The sequence below is a fragment of the Colius striatus genome, chromosome 1 (genome assembly GCF_028858725.1).
Source record: "Colius striatus isolate bColStr4 chromosome 1, bColStr4.1.hap1, whole genome shotgun sequence".
Lineage (NCBI taxonomy): Eukaryota > Metazoa > Chordata > Aves > Coliiformes > Coliidae > Colius > Colius striatus.
In genome coordinates, this window is record NC_084759.1 from 122,711,936 (window position 1) to 122,731,027 (window position 19,092).

The 19,092-nt window shown below is 40.1% G+C and overlaps 1 protein-coding gene across 2 annotated transcripts; it reads right to left on the bottom strand.

The window, feature by feature from the left end:
• Positions 1-301: 301 nt before the first annotated feature.
• On the bottom strand, positions 302-18,125 carry METTL16 (methyltransferase 16, RNA N6-adenosine). 2 transcript variants are annotated; one of them, XM_061988742.1, is made up of 9 exons: positions 17,911-18,125; positions 17,548-17,747; positions 14,516-14,656; positions 10,184-10,299; positions 9,304-9,446; positions 5,738-5,807; positions 3,281-3,370; positions 2,240-2,413; positions 302-2,130 (listed from the first exon to the last, which is right to left on the bottom strand). In XM_061988742.1, exons 1-9 carry the CDS (start codon positions 18,009-18,011, stop codon positions 1,519-1,521), a joined length of 1,647 nt encoding a protein of 548 aa, XP_061844726.1. In that variant the 5' UTR covers positions 18,012-18,125; the 3' UTR covers positions 302-1,518. The 2 variants fall into 2 exon arrangements, with proteins under 2 accessions (XP_061844726.1, XP_061844725.1); XM_061988741.1 differs by having other exon boundaries at positions 17,906-18,125.
• Between the last annotated feature and the right edge of the window lie 967 nt (positions 18,126-19,092).

Genomic DNA, 19,092 nt, shown 5'->3' on the forward strand with positions numbered 1-19,092 from the left:
TCTGAAACAATAAACAGAGGAGAGCACAAAGGACAACCACCCTTCCTTTCTATGTTTAATGACTCATCTAGCCAAAATAACCTATTTAGATTCCAAAAGAGCAGGGCCGGTTTAATCTCTCCCCAGGGACATCAGAAGTAGTTCTGTGAAAATTCTGCAAGACCCCAAAAATGAAAGTCTTAGTACTTCTGCGGGTCATGGACAAAAACTCATGATACATAATGGCAAAACAACACAGGGGGAAATTACGGCTTTTCCAAGTTGCTTTTATTTCAACATAAGAAAACACTCTAATCTTCCCAGAAATCCTGTCAACTAAGGGTCAACTACGTGATTCCAGCAGCATCAAGATTTCTTCTGTCCACTAGGACTGTTTTATTTTAGGCAACACACACACTCCACAGCCTCAGAAAAAAACCCCTTACTCTCTGTGTCCTGTAGATCTCTACAGAGCAACAGATCACAGCCTCAGAGGCTGACTTCAGGCAAAACAGCACCAGTGCTAACCACCTCAGAGACATTTTTGCACCTTCTCTGAGGCAACCATATCCCTCAGCCTCAGGAACAGGTCACTGGCCCAGGAACACTGGGAAAACATCAGGTAGTAAAGAGGGATCTGGGTTTGGAAGCAACAGTCTTCCTTCCAGTTGTCCTTTGCAATGGCCTTAAGCTTCTATACCCATCTTTGTCCTGTGTAAGGAATATCTGGCTCATGAAGAACATACTCTCGTTTCTGTCATTAAAGCAATCTCTTCTGATTAAATGGAAGCAAAATCCTTCAAGAATACTGCTATCATTTCAGGTGATTATGTTTGAATCAGTGTCAGGGTCTAATAAAACACTCAACATAGTTAAAGACTCTTTAAAGCAAGAGCAAGTCTTCCAAACCAGATGCTAACAACAGGCTCTTCTGTGTTTCAAAGCCCAAGCACCAGAAAAGTACAACACACAGTTTTTCTAATGAGATTATTTTAATGACTTGACACTTAGAGGCTGTATCCATTTTGCTGCTCTGCAGACTAACGGTTAAATGCATGAAAGGGAAGAGAGCCATACTTAAATCCTTAACTGAAGACTCCTCGCTGCACAAAACAATTCCCACAGCAGACTAACCGTTTCCTGCATTAATATTGAAAAAATAGAGAAGAAAATATTTCAGTAAAAGATTTCAACTTAGTAACAATATATAATTCTATTTCACCAGAAAAAAAGGACCAGAACAAGCACTGTTAATACCTGAGAGGCCTACAGCATAGACATGTTTCACTCTACTGCAAAGTTTTACAACTGCAGCACAAAATCCACTGCTTCCCCATCGCTTCATGGCTGATGAAGTACATTTCATGTACTACTTGCAGCTTTGAAAAAGCTGTTTAAAATATTAAAGGGGACCTTAATCTCCATGTTACTCTGTTTTTAAAGAGGAAAAAAACAAGTTTTGCTAGCTGAAAATTTTAATCCATTAAAAAGTTTACAAAATTTGAGGACTAATGCACTTTAGCAAAGGAGGAAAATCTGCTAACTAGCAACCAGTCGAAGAATTTGGTTCCGTAAGTATGTGCACAGCTGGTTCATCAAGTCTCTGTTCTGTCCTTCAACCCAGTGCATCTCTACTAATACATCATTTCCATCTTTCTTCACATTCATCAAACACTTGAAGAGAAAACATCTGCTAGCTTCTTTGGGACTTTTTTCAACTGTCAGATTGCTAACTTCCTCCGAAGGGCAAGGTTCCTCCTTTGTATTACTGGAACCTTTGGCAAGTGACGTTTCTGCCTCCTTTGCTTCCGTCACCTCCTCCTTCACGTGCTCATTCTGTTCTTCTTTGGCAGCAGATTCTTCCATTAGCTCATCACCTGCAGTCAAGTAGACATCCTCATCAGCTGCCATAAACCCTGTTTCACAGTCCTCAGTCTTTGCGTTTTCACAGTCTGAACTGTTGCTTACGCTCTTCTGGCTGGTTTTTTCCTCTTCCATTGCTTGCAGAGTATCTTCAGAAGCTCGAGGAAGTTCTCGTAATTGCCTTACTCTCTCTCGTTTCTTTCTCCTCAAATGAATCCAGGAGTTTTCAATGGCAGTCACAAATAGGCTAAGCTCATCCTTTCCACAGGGAACACGTTTATGCTGAACCTATTGCAGAAAACAGCAGAACTTCATTATTATCTTCTCAGTGGTCACTTCATATTACCCTCACTTTCAAGTAGGATGTCGTTTTAATGTGTAGTATTTAATACTGTACCTTCAGATCAGTGAGAATCTTCTCTACCCAGGCTCTAACCACAGCAATTGCTTCTACAGCATCCCAGCCTATAGCTGCAGCTTTGATGGATAACTCCTTGACTGTAGCAGCCAAGACTGTAAATGTAATTGGTTTTCGGGGTTTTTCTAATTTTCTTCTTTTAGAGGGAGGTGACTAGAAGACAGAAAAATAAATTACAAAGCTATGCAGTATTAGTAGATTACTTCTGTACTCAGAAGACATGAGGATTAAGAATATAACATAAGCTACTGAACAGTCATTGACATGGACCAAGTTTTACTTCACTACAAAGAGCTTTAGATTAAAAACAGCTAACAGGATCACACACTTTATGCTAGTCTGAGAGATAACGGGAGTTTATCTTCAGACATTAAGCAAAAATCTTCATTCGTTCCTTCAAACTACTAGCTCTCTGTGAGCTGAGAAAGTGCATTAGCTCTTGGGAATAGAGGTCAAGTGCCAACATCCACATTTTGATCCAAGTTCACTGAAGGCTTACTTTCACCTTCTAAGGTATATGTGTATGTACATATGAATCCAAAAAAGCAACTGGTTCACATTAGTTAAGGTGAACAAGCTCCACTTACATTTATGTAGGCAAGTCTGAGCTAGACATGTTCACATCTATCTGGTAACAGAACCGACATGGCAAATGAAAACCAAGTTCTCTGAGGGAAGCTTAAAGTTCAAATCTAACCCCAAACTCAGTAATTTAGTAGTATCAAAAACATATTATCTTGAAGTACGTTGCAAGCAACACTTCCTTGCACTGAAACGCACAGGAAGCTCCTGCACAGGCTTCTTTTTTCCTCCCTGAACATAGGTCATTCCTGAATCACACGTAACAACTGCTAACAGACTGGCAGCCAGTGCAGAAAGCCCACTGGCCGTACAGCCCAGCACATCTAATGTTTTAGTCCTAAGGAGAACGGTCTGTTTCACAGCAGTTATAGTTCATTATATCCTTCCTCAAATAAGAGGCAGAGACAATCACAAGCAAACCAGAATTAAGTTACTCACAGGTACTTGTACATCATCATAGAAACTCCACGCCAGTGCCCACCTCATGGTGCGTCCTTGACAAAATTCAGTATGAGTAACTTTTGGAACCTATGCAAAGAAGAAATACAAAACTTCATTCATATTAATAAACAATATGGTTTTACTGCATACATTTTCAAATCTAAAAACAAAAAAAAACCCCACACTACCTTGCATAGTTGGCATAGAGTTATTTTTTCCTGACAGAAAAGGAGATTGCTCCTGACGGCTCATCAATATCAGGGCAACTTGAAGCTGAGCAGTGCCAAGCCTGCTGTGCCCAGGATTTCCCATCTCTGCTCTGCCATGTATGTGACCTTTCAGAGCTTCAAGTTCAGCAACACATAACATGACCCCGTTTGTGCAGTGAACCGCCACATCTTCAGCACATGCTTCTGGAAACAGCACATCCTTTCTCCTTGTACAGAACCTGCTCCTGTTCTGCATTTGAATATTGAACCCATCGCCGAAGCAAAGGAACGTAGAAAGAAGGCAACTAAAGGCTGGGAAACCAAATCATGCACCTGTCAGCAGGTGGCAGAAATGTGCCCAGATACACTTCCCTGTATTTGCCCCAAAAAAATCAAGTCTGAACTTAAAACTGCTTTTAACTCTAAAATTGAGATGTCAATGTTGTCTAGACTTTCTGCATATGTGTACTGTATTTATGTAGAATGTGCTAAATTATTAGTAAGGACAAATAATTATCAACCACCCCATAGCATAAGTACCAGGTTGGCATAGAAAACATCACCAAAAAAAACAACACAGAAAATCTGATACTTTTGAGAAATACCTTCCAAAAAGGTGTCTTTATCCTAGACGACCTTTTTCCCACTTTTTGATTCCTCAGTCTAAAATAACTTGCAATAGATATAGCAAATGTCAAGACAATTTGAACAATGACTGGACTTACTGGAACACTGATACTGCATCCTAACCTGAACCACATGACAGCATGTGCTTGGCTACAATAAACACATTCTCAGCTCTGATTAGATTACAAACCTGAATAAAATGAAAATGGTAGCTTCAAGAAAAAAATCAAAAGGAAACCTCAGCTTTTCTATGCAAGGTTCACAAGGATTTCTCTCACTTTACTGAGGTACAATAGTTCAAGGAGAGGGAAGAACGTTGGATACTTGTAATTTTGTGCCTAGCTCAGTATCAGTGCTGCTTTTGTCACTGAGTTTGTGGATTCCCTATAACTTGTAGTTCATCTTTCTGGGAACTGATTTCACCATGGACTCTCCTTCTTTCTGCTCTCCACTATATACAAGGCCAGCTCTTCCAAACATTTCCTTTGTATGGAAATTAGAGAAGGCTATGTTTCCTCCAAAAAGCCATAAAGAAGTTCTTTGCACAGTCTCCTGCATGAGAACAGGAGCACATGGTTTGATTTTACTTGGTTCCAGAAACCAATACAAAACAATGCTGACAAATAATGTAACTATTTTATCAACCACATTGCTAGATTTTATGTTAGCCAAGAGGAAACAGAGTCATATTTTATTTCCTTTTACAAGAGTCCTGTTAAGGCTATGTTAAAGCAGAAACCCAGTATGTTCTAGAATGGATGGTGACATGCTCAAGAAGGCCAGTGGCATCTTGGGATGCATCAAGAAGAGTGTGGCCAGCAGGTCAAAGGAGGTTCTTCTCCCTGTCTACTCTGCCCTGCTGAGGCCTCATCTGGAGACCTGTGTCCAGTTCTGGGCTCCTCAGCTCAAGAGGGACAGGGAACTGCTGGAGAGAGTCCAGCGCAGGGCCACCAAGATGATGAGGGGACTGGAACATCTTTCATACGAGGAAAGGCTGTGGGAACTGGGGCTGTTTAGTCTGGAGGAGACTGAGGGGAGATCTTATTAACATTTATAAATATCTAAATGGTGGGTGTCAGGAGGTTGGGACATCCCTTTTTTCTATAGTAGCTAGCAACAGGAGAAGGGGTAATGGGATGAAGCTGGAACACAAAAAGTTCCACTTAAATATAAGAAAAAACTATTTTACTGTTCAGGTGAGGGAGCCCTGGCACAGGCTGCCCAGAGGAGTTGTGGAGTCTCCTTCCTTGGAGGTCTTCAAGACCCACCTGGACATGTTCCTATGTGACCTGATCTAGGTGAACCTGCCTCTGCAGAGGGGTTGGACTAGATGATCTCTAAAGGTCCCTTCCAACTCCTTCCATTCTATGATTCTATGTTTGTACACATGAGAAAACCAAAAATCTGGAGTCAATATGAGCTACTTTTCTATCAGCTTTGAATCTACAATACTTAAATCTCAGCCACTTTGTGTGCTTCCCTAACAAGGAATCATAGCTTCTTCTTGTAAATAAAAAAATCAGCAAAATCTTTAATAATAATTACCCATATGCACTGAAACATAATATATATTGTATAGAGCATATACAGGATATACATGGACTGTACACAAACTCACCCCCTGGATTCGAAGTTCTTCTTTCAGCGGTGCTAAACTGCATTTCTTCCCCAACATGCAACTGTACCATCTGCAATCAACAAATTAACAAATCATTTTACAAATACAGATCAATTGAAAATCACAGCTACCAGAAAGAACTACTTGATCAGAAACCTGCAAGTACAAGATAAGATTTAAAAAAAAACAACAACAAAATCACACTCTTAAACAGAGACTAAGACATTGCACAATCTGAACCAGAATAGAAGGCCCAAAGATAGATTGGACTGGTGAATATTTTCAAAGTTTTAGGAAATACACTTCAGACTGTTACTGAGACGGTACCTAAACAAGCAAGAATCCTGTTTCAAAGAGTGACATTAGATATGTGAAAGATGTTACCCTTTAAAATAACTTGTTTCAATTCCTCTACTTTCCTTGGAGAATTAATCAGAATAAAAAAGAATATTCAGCTATTTTTAAGCATTTAAGTCTCAGAAGCAGACACACTAGCACAATGAGTTACACACTAGTAACTCATAACTCATTATCCACCTAATCTACATTCCATGAGGAAATCAGCAGCTGAGAATTAAAAGAAAGGGAAATAAATTTATTTTCCCACTTCTGGTGGACCTTACCCTTCCACTCAGCTTCACATGTTCACTATCTCCAAACATTACACCTCTGTTCTTCATCTAAATTACTATTTGAGTGATACAACCCTTTCTTCCATATTTTTTTGATGACTGGATTCAAAAAGCTTCTTTGCAAATACAATATACTGAAGGAAGAAAACTGGAGTTCCCAGTTATCAAGTGACAGTTTCCTCAAGACTATGCATCTAAATTGAAGGCAAGCACTTGAAATTGCTCACATATGCAAATTAAATATATTGCAAACTAAAAAAAAAAAAAGTTAGTGGTATTACGAAACAACTATTCAAATTTACTCCCTGCTTAATACAATATGCAGAATTTCACACAGTAATACTTAAATGAAGTCCCAAAATTTCTGGCAAAATGAAAAGACACATCTTTCTCAAAATTACAAAAGAGTGACCCTGCAAGTCCTGGCTGAAGTAGAGATGAGTGTATATAAGTCAGGATCATCTCCTAGTCCAGTGGAGTCTCTACCAACAATTCATTACTCGAACCCTTTGGCAGATTTACCATACCTTACCTAACAAAATGGGAAACAGTGTTTTAAGTAAATTCCTCTTTAACAGATTCTCCAAAGTTGTTTATTCAAAAACATGAACCGAACCATTCCTACCTCTCAAACAGAGCTTATTTTTCCTAAATATGACACACGGCTAGCATGTGGGTTTTGCCGCTACCAGCAACATCACCAAGCCGCCTGCACGGATCTCTCAGCCCACCCCGCTGAGGGGACAAGGATCACCATACACTCAGCATGGATGATACTTTATTCCAACCCCTTGTTTACATCATGTGCCTTTATCTGCTAACATCAGCATCTCCTCCCACTCCACCCCGTGCCCACCTCTTCTGTACCCTCCACCTCTCGCGTTACAACCCAAGATCTTCCGGATGCCTACTACATGTGGGTATGTTCTATGCCTTGTGCAATCAATTTATCAGATCAAGAAGTACCCTTCTCTTTCCTAGAGGAGTGGTGTTGCCAAGAGGAGTAACACAAGAACAATATATTCCTCATAACTCAGTATCACATTTTCAAGGCAAAGACTTCTTGCCATGAGAGTAACATCTCTACCACATTTGCCACTCTTCAACATCGTCAAACAGCAACTTAGCAAAACCATTCTTTCCTTTGATCTACACACACCATGTTGAACCAGAAAGTATGTTGCTACTGCATTTCCACAAGTCAACAGAGATGCATCCCCTTGCCCCCACCTTACAGAACCAATTAAGTCCTCAACTATATACACATGCTTTCCAGACCATAGTATTTTACACAGTACATCACATGCTCCCGTGAAAGCTACATTGGTGGAATACCACTACATGTCATAAAGAATATGTACAAAGGATAAAAACATCCAGCTGTAAGTGGAAGAACATTTAAAATATATACCTATACATCATCACTTCCTCTCTGACCTGTCAACCGTGGCACTCAAAACTTCAAGACACCTGTGTCACTGCCATAACTGCATCCTCAGCTAAGTCATCTTCTTAGGTTCTATGTTAGTGATAAGTTTATTAGATTCACATGGAAGGGGAAGACGGACACCTGCCTAGTTTATTTTTTTCACCTTCCCTCACCCCTTATATTACTGACTAAATTCAGAATAACTGTTTCAGTTTATATTTAGTTTTGAAAAATCACCAGGGTTTAGACACACATAAGAGCATATACACTTTAAAGTTTGTCTATATCAAGTAGCTTAAAATAACTTTCTGCCTACAATCTTTGACAGGAACATCAGTCATTTCCCAGCATCCTTGGCTGACAAAAACAAGCTTGCTAAAGTCTCCACAGTTTAGTTCTCCTGGCTTGTAACCACTTCTGAACATCAAAACCTCTATTTTATCATTCTGCCATCTTATCTACCCTCTTTTTATATTTTATAAGATTCAGGAGGTGACAGAGAAAAAAAGGACTTTTTTTTAAAATAAATACATAAACATCACATTTCCAGGTTTGCAAAACTGCAAGCTCTGCAAACGCTCTCAACTTTTTTCTTCAAGGCACAAGACAGAAACATCTCTAACAGAGACAAACAGAGTTTTGCTTTGTCTTGTTTTTCCAAAAACTGAATATATTCTTCATTTTTTCAGGCCCATTAACAGAAAACAAGCATTCTGTAAAGAAAGAATTGGTATTAGATGGATGAAAACTGGATTCTAATGCAATGTTTTGTTCAGACCCTTCTGGGCAGAACAAAACCAAAACACTTCTTGAACATCTAAAAGGCAGGCTGCATTTCCTTTGCTTAGGGCACTATGAAGCTGTGGTAACACGAACTTAAAATTTTGGTAGCTGTATTTTACAAGGGTGCAAAAAAAATCCTAAAAGAGTCTTCCACAAGAGCTAGAGGAATAACGTACAGCACTGGGGACAGTAAGTCCAATAGTTAAAAAAAATGGAAACATGCCATCTGTTTATCTTGTTTGGAAAAATGTCTCACTAAGGTTTTTATTGTGGTTTATGCTCAACCAAGATAGCACTCGGTATCTGTTGCCCTTCAGCAGGCAAAGCTGCAAGCTACCAAAATCCAGTCAGGAAAAAGACAGAAACTTTTAAGTAATGAACAGACAACCAGACAACGTCATAAATCTTTCTACCCCAGAAGCCCTTAACTATCAGCACTTCTTTTAGTAAAGATGTGTGCTAAATTAGCTGCAAGCTACAAGTATCACTGTTACTGTCTTTTTTTGCCTTCTGCCTTTAAATACCTCAAAGAGTGAGTTGAAATTGATGCTCAACAACAACTAATTTTACAGAGACTAATTACTGATGTGTATGTATCATTAAATGAACCAGATACCAGTGGATCACAGCAACATTCCTTTCTTAAAATATTATTTTCATGTGGTTTCTGACAAAGCAGAAGACAAAACATGGGTTTTTTAAAATTGGAACAAAATACGTACCGTAACCTCTTTTTAAGCTGTAGACTATCGTGAATAATTCTTTTGACAAATTCTAGTTCTCCTCCCTCAGCCATGATTTCTGTAATCCCTCCTGTATTTACAGAGCTGGGAGGAGGACGCCGTGGATTTCGAGAATTTACTCCCTGGATGAAATAAAGAAAATTTGAGATGAATGTTTAATGAAACATGTTAGGTTGCTTTGTAAGCACTTCCTGCCTTGATTTTTAGTGGGTAGCAAGGGTCACCACTTCCCGTTATCCTCTCTTCATCAGAACTCTGGATAACAGACGAAGACGTGTTCAGAGTAAACATAACTGGGTGAATTCTCAAAAATCTCAAACCTAGCTAAGATCCTTGGCACTGATCAGTATCCTGCTAAAGATTAAATATGTGGTAAGACATGTTGGCTACATGCATCTACACAATTACAATCTAATGCTTAATTTCAACACAAGTCTTTTAACTTTCTAACACAGGTCAGTAGAAAAGATTCTGATTATATTCAGTAGGTATTGCAAGAACTGTTCTGAGATGTATGATATCGCCTAAATCACAGGTACAACGCCAGAAACCAATTCCTCCTATCGCACTGTTAGGCAAAAGGCACTTGATTTCAGACTTTCCTAGCCACCTACTTTCCAAAGTAATTCTCAAAGACAGTAAGAACTTAAGAAAAAAATTCCACAGGTCATCTTCCACTTCAGGAAGAGTCACAGTTAAGTTTTTCAAAATTCTGTTGGGGAGGGAGATGACTCAAATGCTGTTTCATAACAAATTGGGATTTTCCACTCAACCCTCCCCAGGAGAAGAGGTTAAATTGTTGCTACCCTCACCATCACTGAACACTGAAGTACACACAACGTTTAGTTTGTTAGCTTACCTTCGCTTCCAATTGGTTGGCAAAAAAGGGGGGGTTGCACATGCAAAAATCATAAACTATCTCAGATTCTTCTTTCAGTGCATCCATTAGAAGAGTCTTCTGTGGTACCTTAACCACTAATAGAAAACGTGGATTTGATTAGTAAGGAGCTTTGTATTTTACCAAGCATCTATGTTTCAGTGTTTCTTGAAACAACATATTGTATAAAAACTGTGCTTTCTAAACAACACTTTCTACAAAAAAATTAAGTAAGTACCAAGATGCAAATAAAAACTTCATGTTAAGGATCAGCATACAAACAGCTTGTATGCTTATATGCACAGTGTAGTGGGTTTGTGCGGCCAGGCTTTGGTAGCAGGGCGCTACAAGGGTGGCTTCCTTAAAAAAGATGCTAGAAGCTTCCCCTGTACCTGTTCGGGCAGAGTGGCTGGAAAGCTGTCTGGAGGAAAAGAACCTGGGGGTGTTGATCAACAGCAGCTGAACTTGGGCCAGCAGCGTGCCTAAGTGGCCAAGAAAGCCAATGGCATCCTGGCTTGTATGAGAGATAGAGAGGCCAGCAGGACCAGGGAAGTGATTATCCCCCTGTACTTGGCACTGGTAAGGCTGTTCCTTGAGTGCTGCATCTCGTTTTGGGCTCCTCACTACAAGAAGGACATTTGAGGTGCTGGAGCATGTCCAGAGACAGATAACAAAGCTAGGGAAGGGTCTGGAGCACAAATCTGATGGGGAGCAGCTGAGATAGCTGGGGAAATGGAGAATGAGAGAAGATATGATCACTCTCTACAGCTACCTGAAGGGGAGTTGTAGTGAGGTGGGGGTCAATCTCTCCAGTAATGAATGACAGGACACTAGGAAATGGGCTCAAGTTGCACCAAGGGAGGTTTATATTGGAAATCAGGAAGAACACTTTCACTGAGAGGGTTATTAAGTACTAGAAGAGGCTGCCCAGGGAGGTGGTGGGGTCACCAAAAGTTGGATAGATGACGTACTGAGGGATATGGTTTAGTTTAGTGATGGGCCTGGCAGTGTGAGGTTAGTGGTTGGACTTGGTGATCTTAAAGGTCTTTTCCAACCGTAATGATTCTGTGATTCTGACAGGGCCAGTGCCACTTGGCTCTAAGATGCACTGTGCACTGGCCAAGGCCGAGCCAATTACTGATGGTGGTTATGCCTATGTGATTAACAATGGAGAAGGGGAAGAAGCTGGTTTGCAGATACTAAACTGCAGCAGAAGAAGGGAGCGACAATGGGAAAATAATAACTCTACAGAAACCAAGATCAGAGAGGAAGGAGTGGGAGGAGGTAACCAGGCACTGTAGCACATTTCTCCACAACCCGTGGTACAGTCCATGGTGACTCAGGCCTTGCCCCTGCAGCCACGTAGGCCACAGGGGAGCAGAAATCTATCTGCAGCCCAGCAAGGACACCACAGTGGAACGAGTGGATGCCCAAAGGAGGCTGTGACCCTGTGAGAAGCCCATGCTGGAGCAAGTTCCTGGCAGGACCTGTGAACCCATGGAAAGAAGTGCCCACACTCAAGTTTGCTGTGAGGACGTATGACCCTGTGTGGGACCCAAGCTGGAACAGTTTGTTCCTGAAGGACTGTTCCCCCCTTGGGTGAAACCCATGCTGGAACAGTTCATGAAGAACTGTGGCCCATGGGAAGGACCCAAGTTTGAGAAGTTCGTAGAGGACTATCTCTCATTTCAAACTATGACAGGGAGGGACCTCACACTGTAGCAGTCAGAAGTGTAAGGAGTCCTCCCTCTGAGAAGATGCAGTGGCAAAGTCCACCTGTGATGAACTGACTGCAACTGCTATTCCCCATCCCTCTGTCACTAGCAGGGAGCAGGTAAAAACCTGAGAAGAAAGAAGGGGTGGGGGGAGGTGTTTTAATATTTAGTTTTTATTTCTCATCTCACTACTCTGTTTTGATGGTTAATAAATCAAACCATTTCTCCTCGAGTCTGTTTTGCCTGTGACAGTAATGGCTGAGTGATCTCCCTGTCCTTGACTCATGAATCTTTTATTATATTTCTCTCTTCCCTGTCCAGTTTAGGAGGTGGAATGATAGGACAGCTTTGATGGACAACTTTACCAGTCCTGCAGCGCACAGACAATGCACATCAAATGAAGATATTTAGAATGAAGGCAGAAGGCACATCTCTCTCCCAAATGTTTACTACTGTAGCTTATCATCACCCTAAGCATATAAAATTGTTAAGGTAGAGGGTAATTACCAAAATTCAGGTGATATATAGCAAGAATACTACCTAGAACACCCACTAACTTTAATGTTGCAGTTCTATAACTAAGGAGCATTTAAGACTATAGAAATTTATAATCAAGAGATAAAATTTAAATTGAGATGGACGGTTCATTCTTAAAATACACTAAACACGTTGTTCCCTGTTCCATAATCTTAAATTTCTAAATGAAACACTTAGCATTTCTCCCTGTGTTAAATTGTTCACATTTAAATTTGTTGACATTAAAGTATGATGCAGTCTTATCTCTGTAGGTATCTGTTCCTTGCTTCCCTTATAACATTAAAAAATGGTAAGCTAGTAACATTACTTGTTATTAATTACAATTACGTATCACAGTCAAAGACAAAAGTTCTTCAGTTGGCCTTGATGGTCTTCAGGCTTCCAAGAAATCACTAAATGTCTCCAAATTTTACACAGTGCATACTTCTAGCACTGAGGTATAACATAAGAGTTGCTGTTGCACCCAGAGGAGACAATTATTTGAACTATCCAGCCCAGGCTTTTCAGAGTATTTTAGTCTCCTTCTCGTTAGCAATACCCCTTTCAATTTTATGGAGGAGAGTTAAGAAAAAAAAAAATCCTAAATTACTTTGTCAGTAGTTTGAAAACTTCCAGAGTCCAAGTTGCTGAAAATCTCTACCTAATATTACATACAGAGTACTGATTTCTAATTCTTTTTTTTCACACGTCAGCAGACAAATTTTGGCCATCATCCCAATAAAGAAAAATAGATGCTCAACTCAGAACACCATGTCAATTTTTGTTTGTTTGCTTGTTTTAGCATTTACAATGAATCCTCAGGTTTATCAGTTTCTGTTTTGCACATACAGGAGATTCCCTTTGGAAAAAAGTTACTGCAAGCAATATTTCACTCTCAGACAAAATATATTAATTTTTTTTACCTCTGGGAAGAAAGAAGCTATGATGCAGTTATTCAACGAGCATTGCTTTACTGCTCCTTTTGCTATCACTGTTTGGTTTTTGTTTCACTGAAGTTAGGAGAACAAAGGCTGTACTCCATCATTATCTCCAAAGGCAGCTATTTGGCAAAAATTTCAAGCCAGACTCTTAGAACACAACAAATAACATGCTGGGTTTCGGATTTTTTTTTTTTAATTAAAACAGAGGTACTGAAAGATTTCTAATATGACTTCAAAACACCCTGCTAAACAAGTTACTAGCTACAGTAGTAGACTTCTCTCTGGTTAAAAAACTCAGAGACAGAAGCTAAAAAGAGGCGGGGTGGATCACTCCCAGGCAGTGTCTGGCTATGGGTACCACCAGTGGAACTCCTTTGCCCATGGCTCTGCCCACTAGCAGTCAGTCATTTCCTCCATCTCATCACCTTTGGCAGTAGAGTTTCACATGAGGCATTTTCATTTTGCCAGAGTTTTTTCCAGTACAGTGAAACACCATCACAACACTAAAAATCCTACAGTGGCAGCAGTAAAACAATCATTGCTCTCCCCATCAAGCGCTGTATCTTCAAGACTGATGTGGAGGACAGACATCATTTGGGTAAAAAAGATGTTTCCACATTCTAGTGTAAGTAAAATTTTTGTTTCAGAGATGAACAATGGACCTGCTTTTTAGTATATGGAGTTCCTACAGAAAATTTTCTAGGCTCAGACACAGACAATCTGGCATACTGCTTCTACTACCATAGGTGTTGTTAGGACCTCATTCAGAAATGAGGACGAAGGATTTGCTCAGTACAAGATCCATGTACATGGCAGTATCACGCAAATCATCAGAGGAGTGCACTCCTAGCAGAAGAAACAGCATTGAACTCTTAATAAATACTTGAGTAACAAAGAATATGGAAAAGGGGAAATCAGAGTGAAGTTTAACTTTCAAATTTTCATCAGGATGAATAGTCTTCCATCCACACATCTCATTCTAGACAAGCTGTAACTTTCTCCTTAAACATAAAGAGACCTTTGCAAACATTCTGCGTCAGTAAAAACAACTGAGCATGTATTTTGCAAGAATATCAACTCCGATACACCAGTGAACATAGCAAAAAATCCATCACAACATAAACATGTTATCACATTCATACCTTTTATAAGATCAGACAAGTTATTCTGTTCCACATTCTTCTTGGCATAATTGAAGCACATATCATCCACCTCTGTTGCAAGAAAATACCAGCCATTCAATGTTGCTCCAAGCAATGGGTATATGCAAGAGGCCCCTGTCCCTGTGTAAGCAAAAAGCCGTAAGAAAGGCGAAACAAATCTCTCGTGTTATATGCAGTGTGGCTGTTAACCACATTCTTCTTACAAGAAGAACTGATTTCAGGAAAATGTTGACTACTGATCATCCACTACCCTAAAGTTACTTAGTGAATTTTATCATCTTAATTTGAAATGTAGCATTGTCAAAGATGTACTTTTAATATAGAATTGGGGGGTTGGACCAGATGATCTCTAAAGGTCCCTTCTAACCCCTACCATTCCACGATTGTATGATTCTATGAATAGTGTTATTACCTGTGAAAGAACAGTTAATACTAGAACAAGTCATTAAGTAATGTAATTAAGCCATTAAGTAATGTAATAGTAAGCAATGCTCTAGTAATACATAATCTGATTATCAATTACTTTAAAAGTTTAAAATTTATAACAAAAAATAAATACTCTGTATTGTAAGAGGTTTGTATGAAGTGGACATATGGAGCAAAGAATGCACTATTATAAAATACATAAATACGTTTGCTTTTCAAAAACAGTCTTTCAAAATACCGAATTTCTCCTTCATTGCAAAATATCAACTCATATGTGACCAGAGTAAGGGCCAAATCAGATATCCAAGCAAGGATTTCTTCCATCTTTAATTTGTAAGACCTTCTACCTCTTTTTCAGTCTATAGTTCAAATGAAATTAATACAGTTCAACTACTAATGGAAGAAAGGGGGGAAAAGTGTAACTAAGCAAAGGTTTCTCAAACAAGGATGTGCCACCAGTAATTAAAAGTCGGATATAAATGTTTTAATATTAAGATAATTCTAAACATTCTTGGAGGTTTTCCTGTTCCTCTGAATCATGTATTTGAAGAATCCTACCTAGCAACAGGTATCTAATGAATATATCTAAGATGACAAGACCTCTAAAATTCCATTTACCTATTTCCATTTTACAAGATTAAAAACTGTGGAATCTGTGGTGTTTTCAAATGTTTTTAAACTGGCAGTGACTGCAAGCACTTGGAACACTCTGCTTCCAAAGAGAAATCTTCCTAGCAAGGCCAGGCTAGGAAAGCAAGGGAGGAAGTCAATCAATTGTCTTCAACCTAAAAGCAACTTGGCAGTATGCTTTCTGTTATTATGCCTTTTAATGAACAGATTATTAATTTCAGCATTATCTGTGTTTCCAGCTTCCTCTGAAATAACTTTTTCTAGTAAAGTATCAAGTTCTTTTTATGCTATTTTTTCTATATGACAGTGATTCATTTATTTAGTGAAAGTCAAATACAGCCTATGTTACTAAAAGATCTTATCACAATTTTTCTACTATCTACCACTAATACTTTACTTTGAAGCATACTGCAACCAAAGAAAAATACATTTCTGTTTCACCAGACAGCTTTTCCCTGATGCCCAAAATGATCAAAGAAACAGGAGTGATAATTGAGATTTATAAAAAGATAGCCAGAGAGATAAAAACTTAGTAACAAAAAGAAATACATGCTAGCATAAAGTTATTCTTTCTCATAATTATGGCATATCTAGGTGATCCATTTCCCAATGTCAGTCAAATTTAGCATCAAAGTGAATGGACACAAGAAAAGGGAAAGATACCTCCCCATCACAAGTTGAGTTCAGAGACATATTGAAAGTCTCCAATTACACTGACTTACTGAAACACAAACAACAATGTCTGTGAATAAGGAAAAGGATGCAGTTACTTCCAGCACTATTGCAACATCCCTCTTGGATGATTTACTGCTTACCCACAGCTGGAACATCAAAGCTCACTGCGAGCTCAAACTGAAGATTTTTCAATATTTGGAGGACTTCAAGGATCCGTCTCTTTAACTCAGCCACCTACTGTGTCAGAGCTGATAGAAACTCTTTGCAAACAAGCAACCTCATATCAAATGCAGAGAAGCTGGATAACAAGTTTAAAAGTTATGAAAGGAAAGCAGCTATGCACACACCACGAGATGCAAATTATGTGCATCAATCTACATCTTATAACTTCACATCTCTACAGAATAACTGTTTATATTAATCTACTGCTTAATCCAGATATTATCCAGACATCGTCCAATAATCCAGGTCTTGAAAGTGAAAAAGCTGAAACGCTCCTAGACACATACACTGGACAGTATCATTCATATCTGGATACTCAATCTAGTTTAAAAAAAATACTGAGTTTTCAACAATATACAAGAAATCTTTGACCACCTACAATCTAAGGGTAGCTTTGCTAGTATTTGCCTTAAGTTTCTAATTAAGCATCTTTGACAATTTATCTCATTGAAAGTATCAACCTTTAAATCAATCAAAACTTTAAAAAGATCATGTATCTGTCAAATACACCTGAAGCCACAGAAAAAGAAATAAAAGGAATGCTAGAAAATATTGCTATGCAACTGACAAACTCTGTTGTGCTGACACCCAAAAGCAAAATTAACAGACTGCTAGCATAACTCACCGCTGAGAAGTCTGAGAAAAAGTATCATCGTTATTTTCAATTCCTTTAGAATGCTACTTTTGCCAGTTACTAGCAATATAATATTTGTATACCACACCAAGCTACAATCAAGAGGGTTCAAGGCCATGAGAAGACAATTTCTTGTTAGGACCATTTTTGTGTTCTAACAGAGCAGTCCTATCCCTCAAGAAAATTAATTAAATATAGTAGTGGTTGAACTTGATGATCTTAAAGGTCTTTTATAACAGAAATGATTCTATGATTCTTAATACCGGTGCAGTCAGACTGCCTGTTTCACTATGGCAAGCTCTGTTCAGGGGGGGCTTTTTTGTTTCTCAAACTTAAATGTTTCTCTACGGATGTATAATAAACCTTATCAGTTAGTTTCACTGAGAGTAAATAGGGAATCCGAACACTTTGTTTTTCCAACTACCTATGTCAATGCCCCGCCTGAGGACTTGCTTGTCAGCCTCCTGGTGCCCGATGAGATCCTCCACCCAGTGGATGTAGTTCAGCCTCAGGGGAACGGTCGGAATAAGCCTTTCCACGGGGATGTCAATCGTCAGCCCAAAATCCTCTTTCAGAAGGGTACACGTCAGAGCTCTCACCGCCTCAGGATCCTTGAAATTCAGGCTGCAAGGTACAAACGGCGGTTAAGGACTCCCACACCCTCTCAGTCGCCACGCACACACATACACACAGACGGCCTGCACGCCGGCATGCCATCCCGCCATCCCTCCTTCCCTCCCTCTGCCTGGGCGCGCCGCCGCCGGCCGCCGCGCGGGCCCTACCTCACCCTGCCGGTGAGGGTGGTCTGCACGTGCTGCTGGAACTCGGGGTACTTGCCGGCCAAGTAGGCGAAGTCGGGCGGCTTGTCTTTATAGCGGTTGCGCGCATGCATGGACTTATTGAGGGCCATGGCGGCGGGGCGCGGAGGTGAAGGGGAAGGAAGCACCGGCAGCGCGCGGCGAGTTAACGGCCCTTCCCCGCCGCCGACCCACACACACACCGCCCGCCCAGCTCCCGGCGCGCACCGCGGCGCCGTGGGCCGTACCAAGACGCAGCAGGCTACGGGGGTGACCGGGCCGACCCCTCGCCGCCCGCCTCAGCTCATCGGCGACTGCTGTGATGGGGGAGGTGGCGATAGAGCCGGCTCAATAGATACGCGAACAGTGTACTTTATAACGTAAGCGGTTTATATACAAGCGTCATCTCTTCAGAGTTAAACACTCAATGAGCAATAAAGAACAAAACCACAGTAATTTCAGCTTAAAGTTCCCTTTTTCTGGCGGCTGCTGTGTCCAGCCACAGGCTGCAGCGCCAGGAGCCTCCGCTTTCATATTCACACGCGTGGCCTGCATACCTCCGTTACCTCCCAGAGATCTTTAACAGCCTCTGAAATGCCTCGCAGCCATGGATTTCTGTATCATTAACTTGGCGCATGAAGTCGGTGCTGACAGAGCAGCAGCCCCCTGGACCGCAACTTCCCTACCTGTGGCTTAACTCTGCACTGTGAACTTTAAAATGCCCGGATTATTAGTGATGGACTATACAGTAAAAATAAAGCCAAAAAAACCCCACCAAACCACAAAATAAAACAACAAAACCAATTATTTAAATGTCACAGCTGGAAAGGTGATGATTTCCCCCACTTCAAGCAGTTTCACATCTACAGTAATTATAGTGCTGTGCTTGTGGAACACAAGTTATGAAAGAAATACAAACTGTATTACAAAGATTTGGAACATCTCTTATCTAAAAGAACAAAAAAAAATCACCTTTAATTAAAATAGTATGTAGACATTGCAAAACAACCTGCAAATTAAAGCTGAGTTCAAATTCCTGGCTTTGTCACAGACTGTAGTGAACTTTCCAAGTTTCAGGTTTCTCATTGGTGATGCAGGAAGGGTCTTTACTGCCTTAACACTGCTTTGGTCCCTCAGACAAAAACGTGCTTCTGTAAGATTAGCACTGAAGT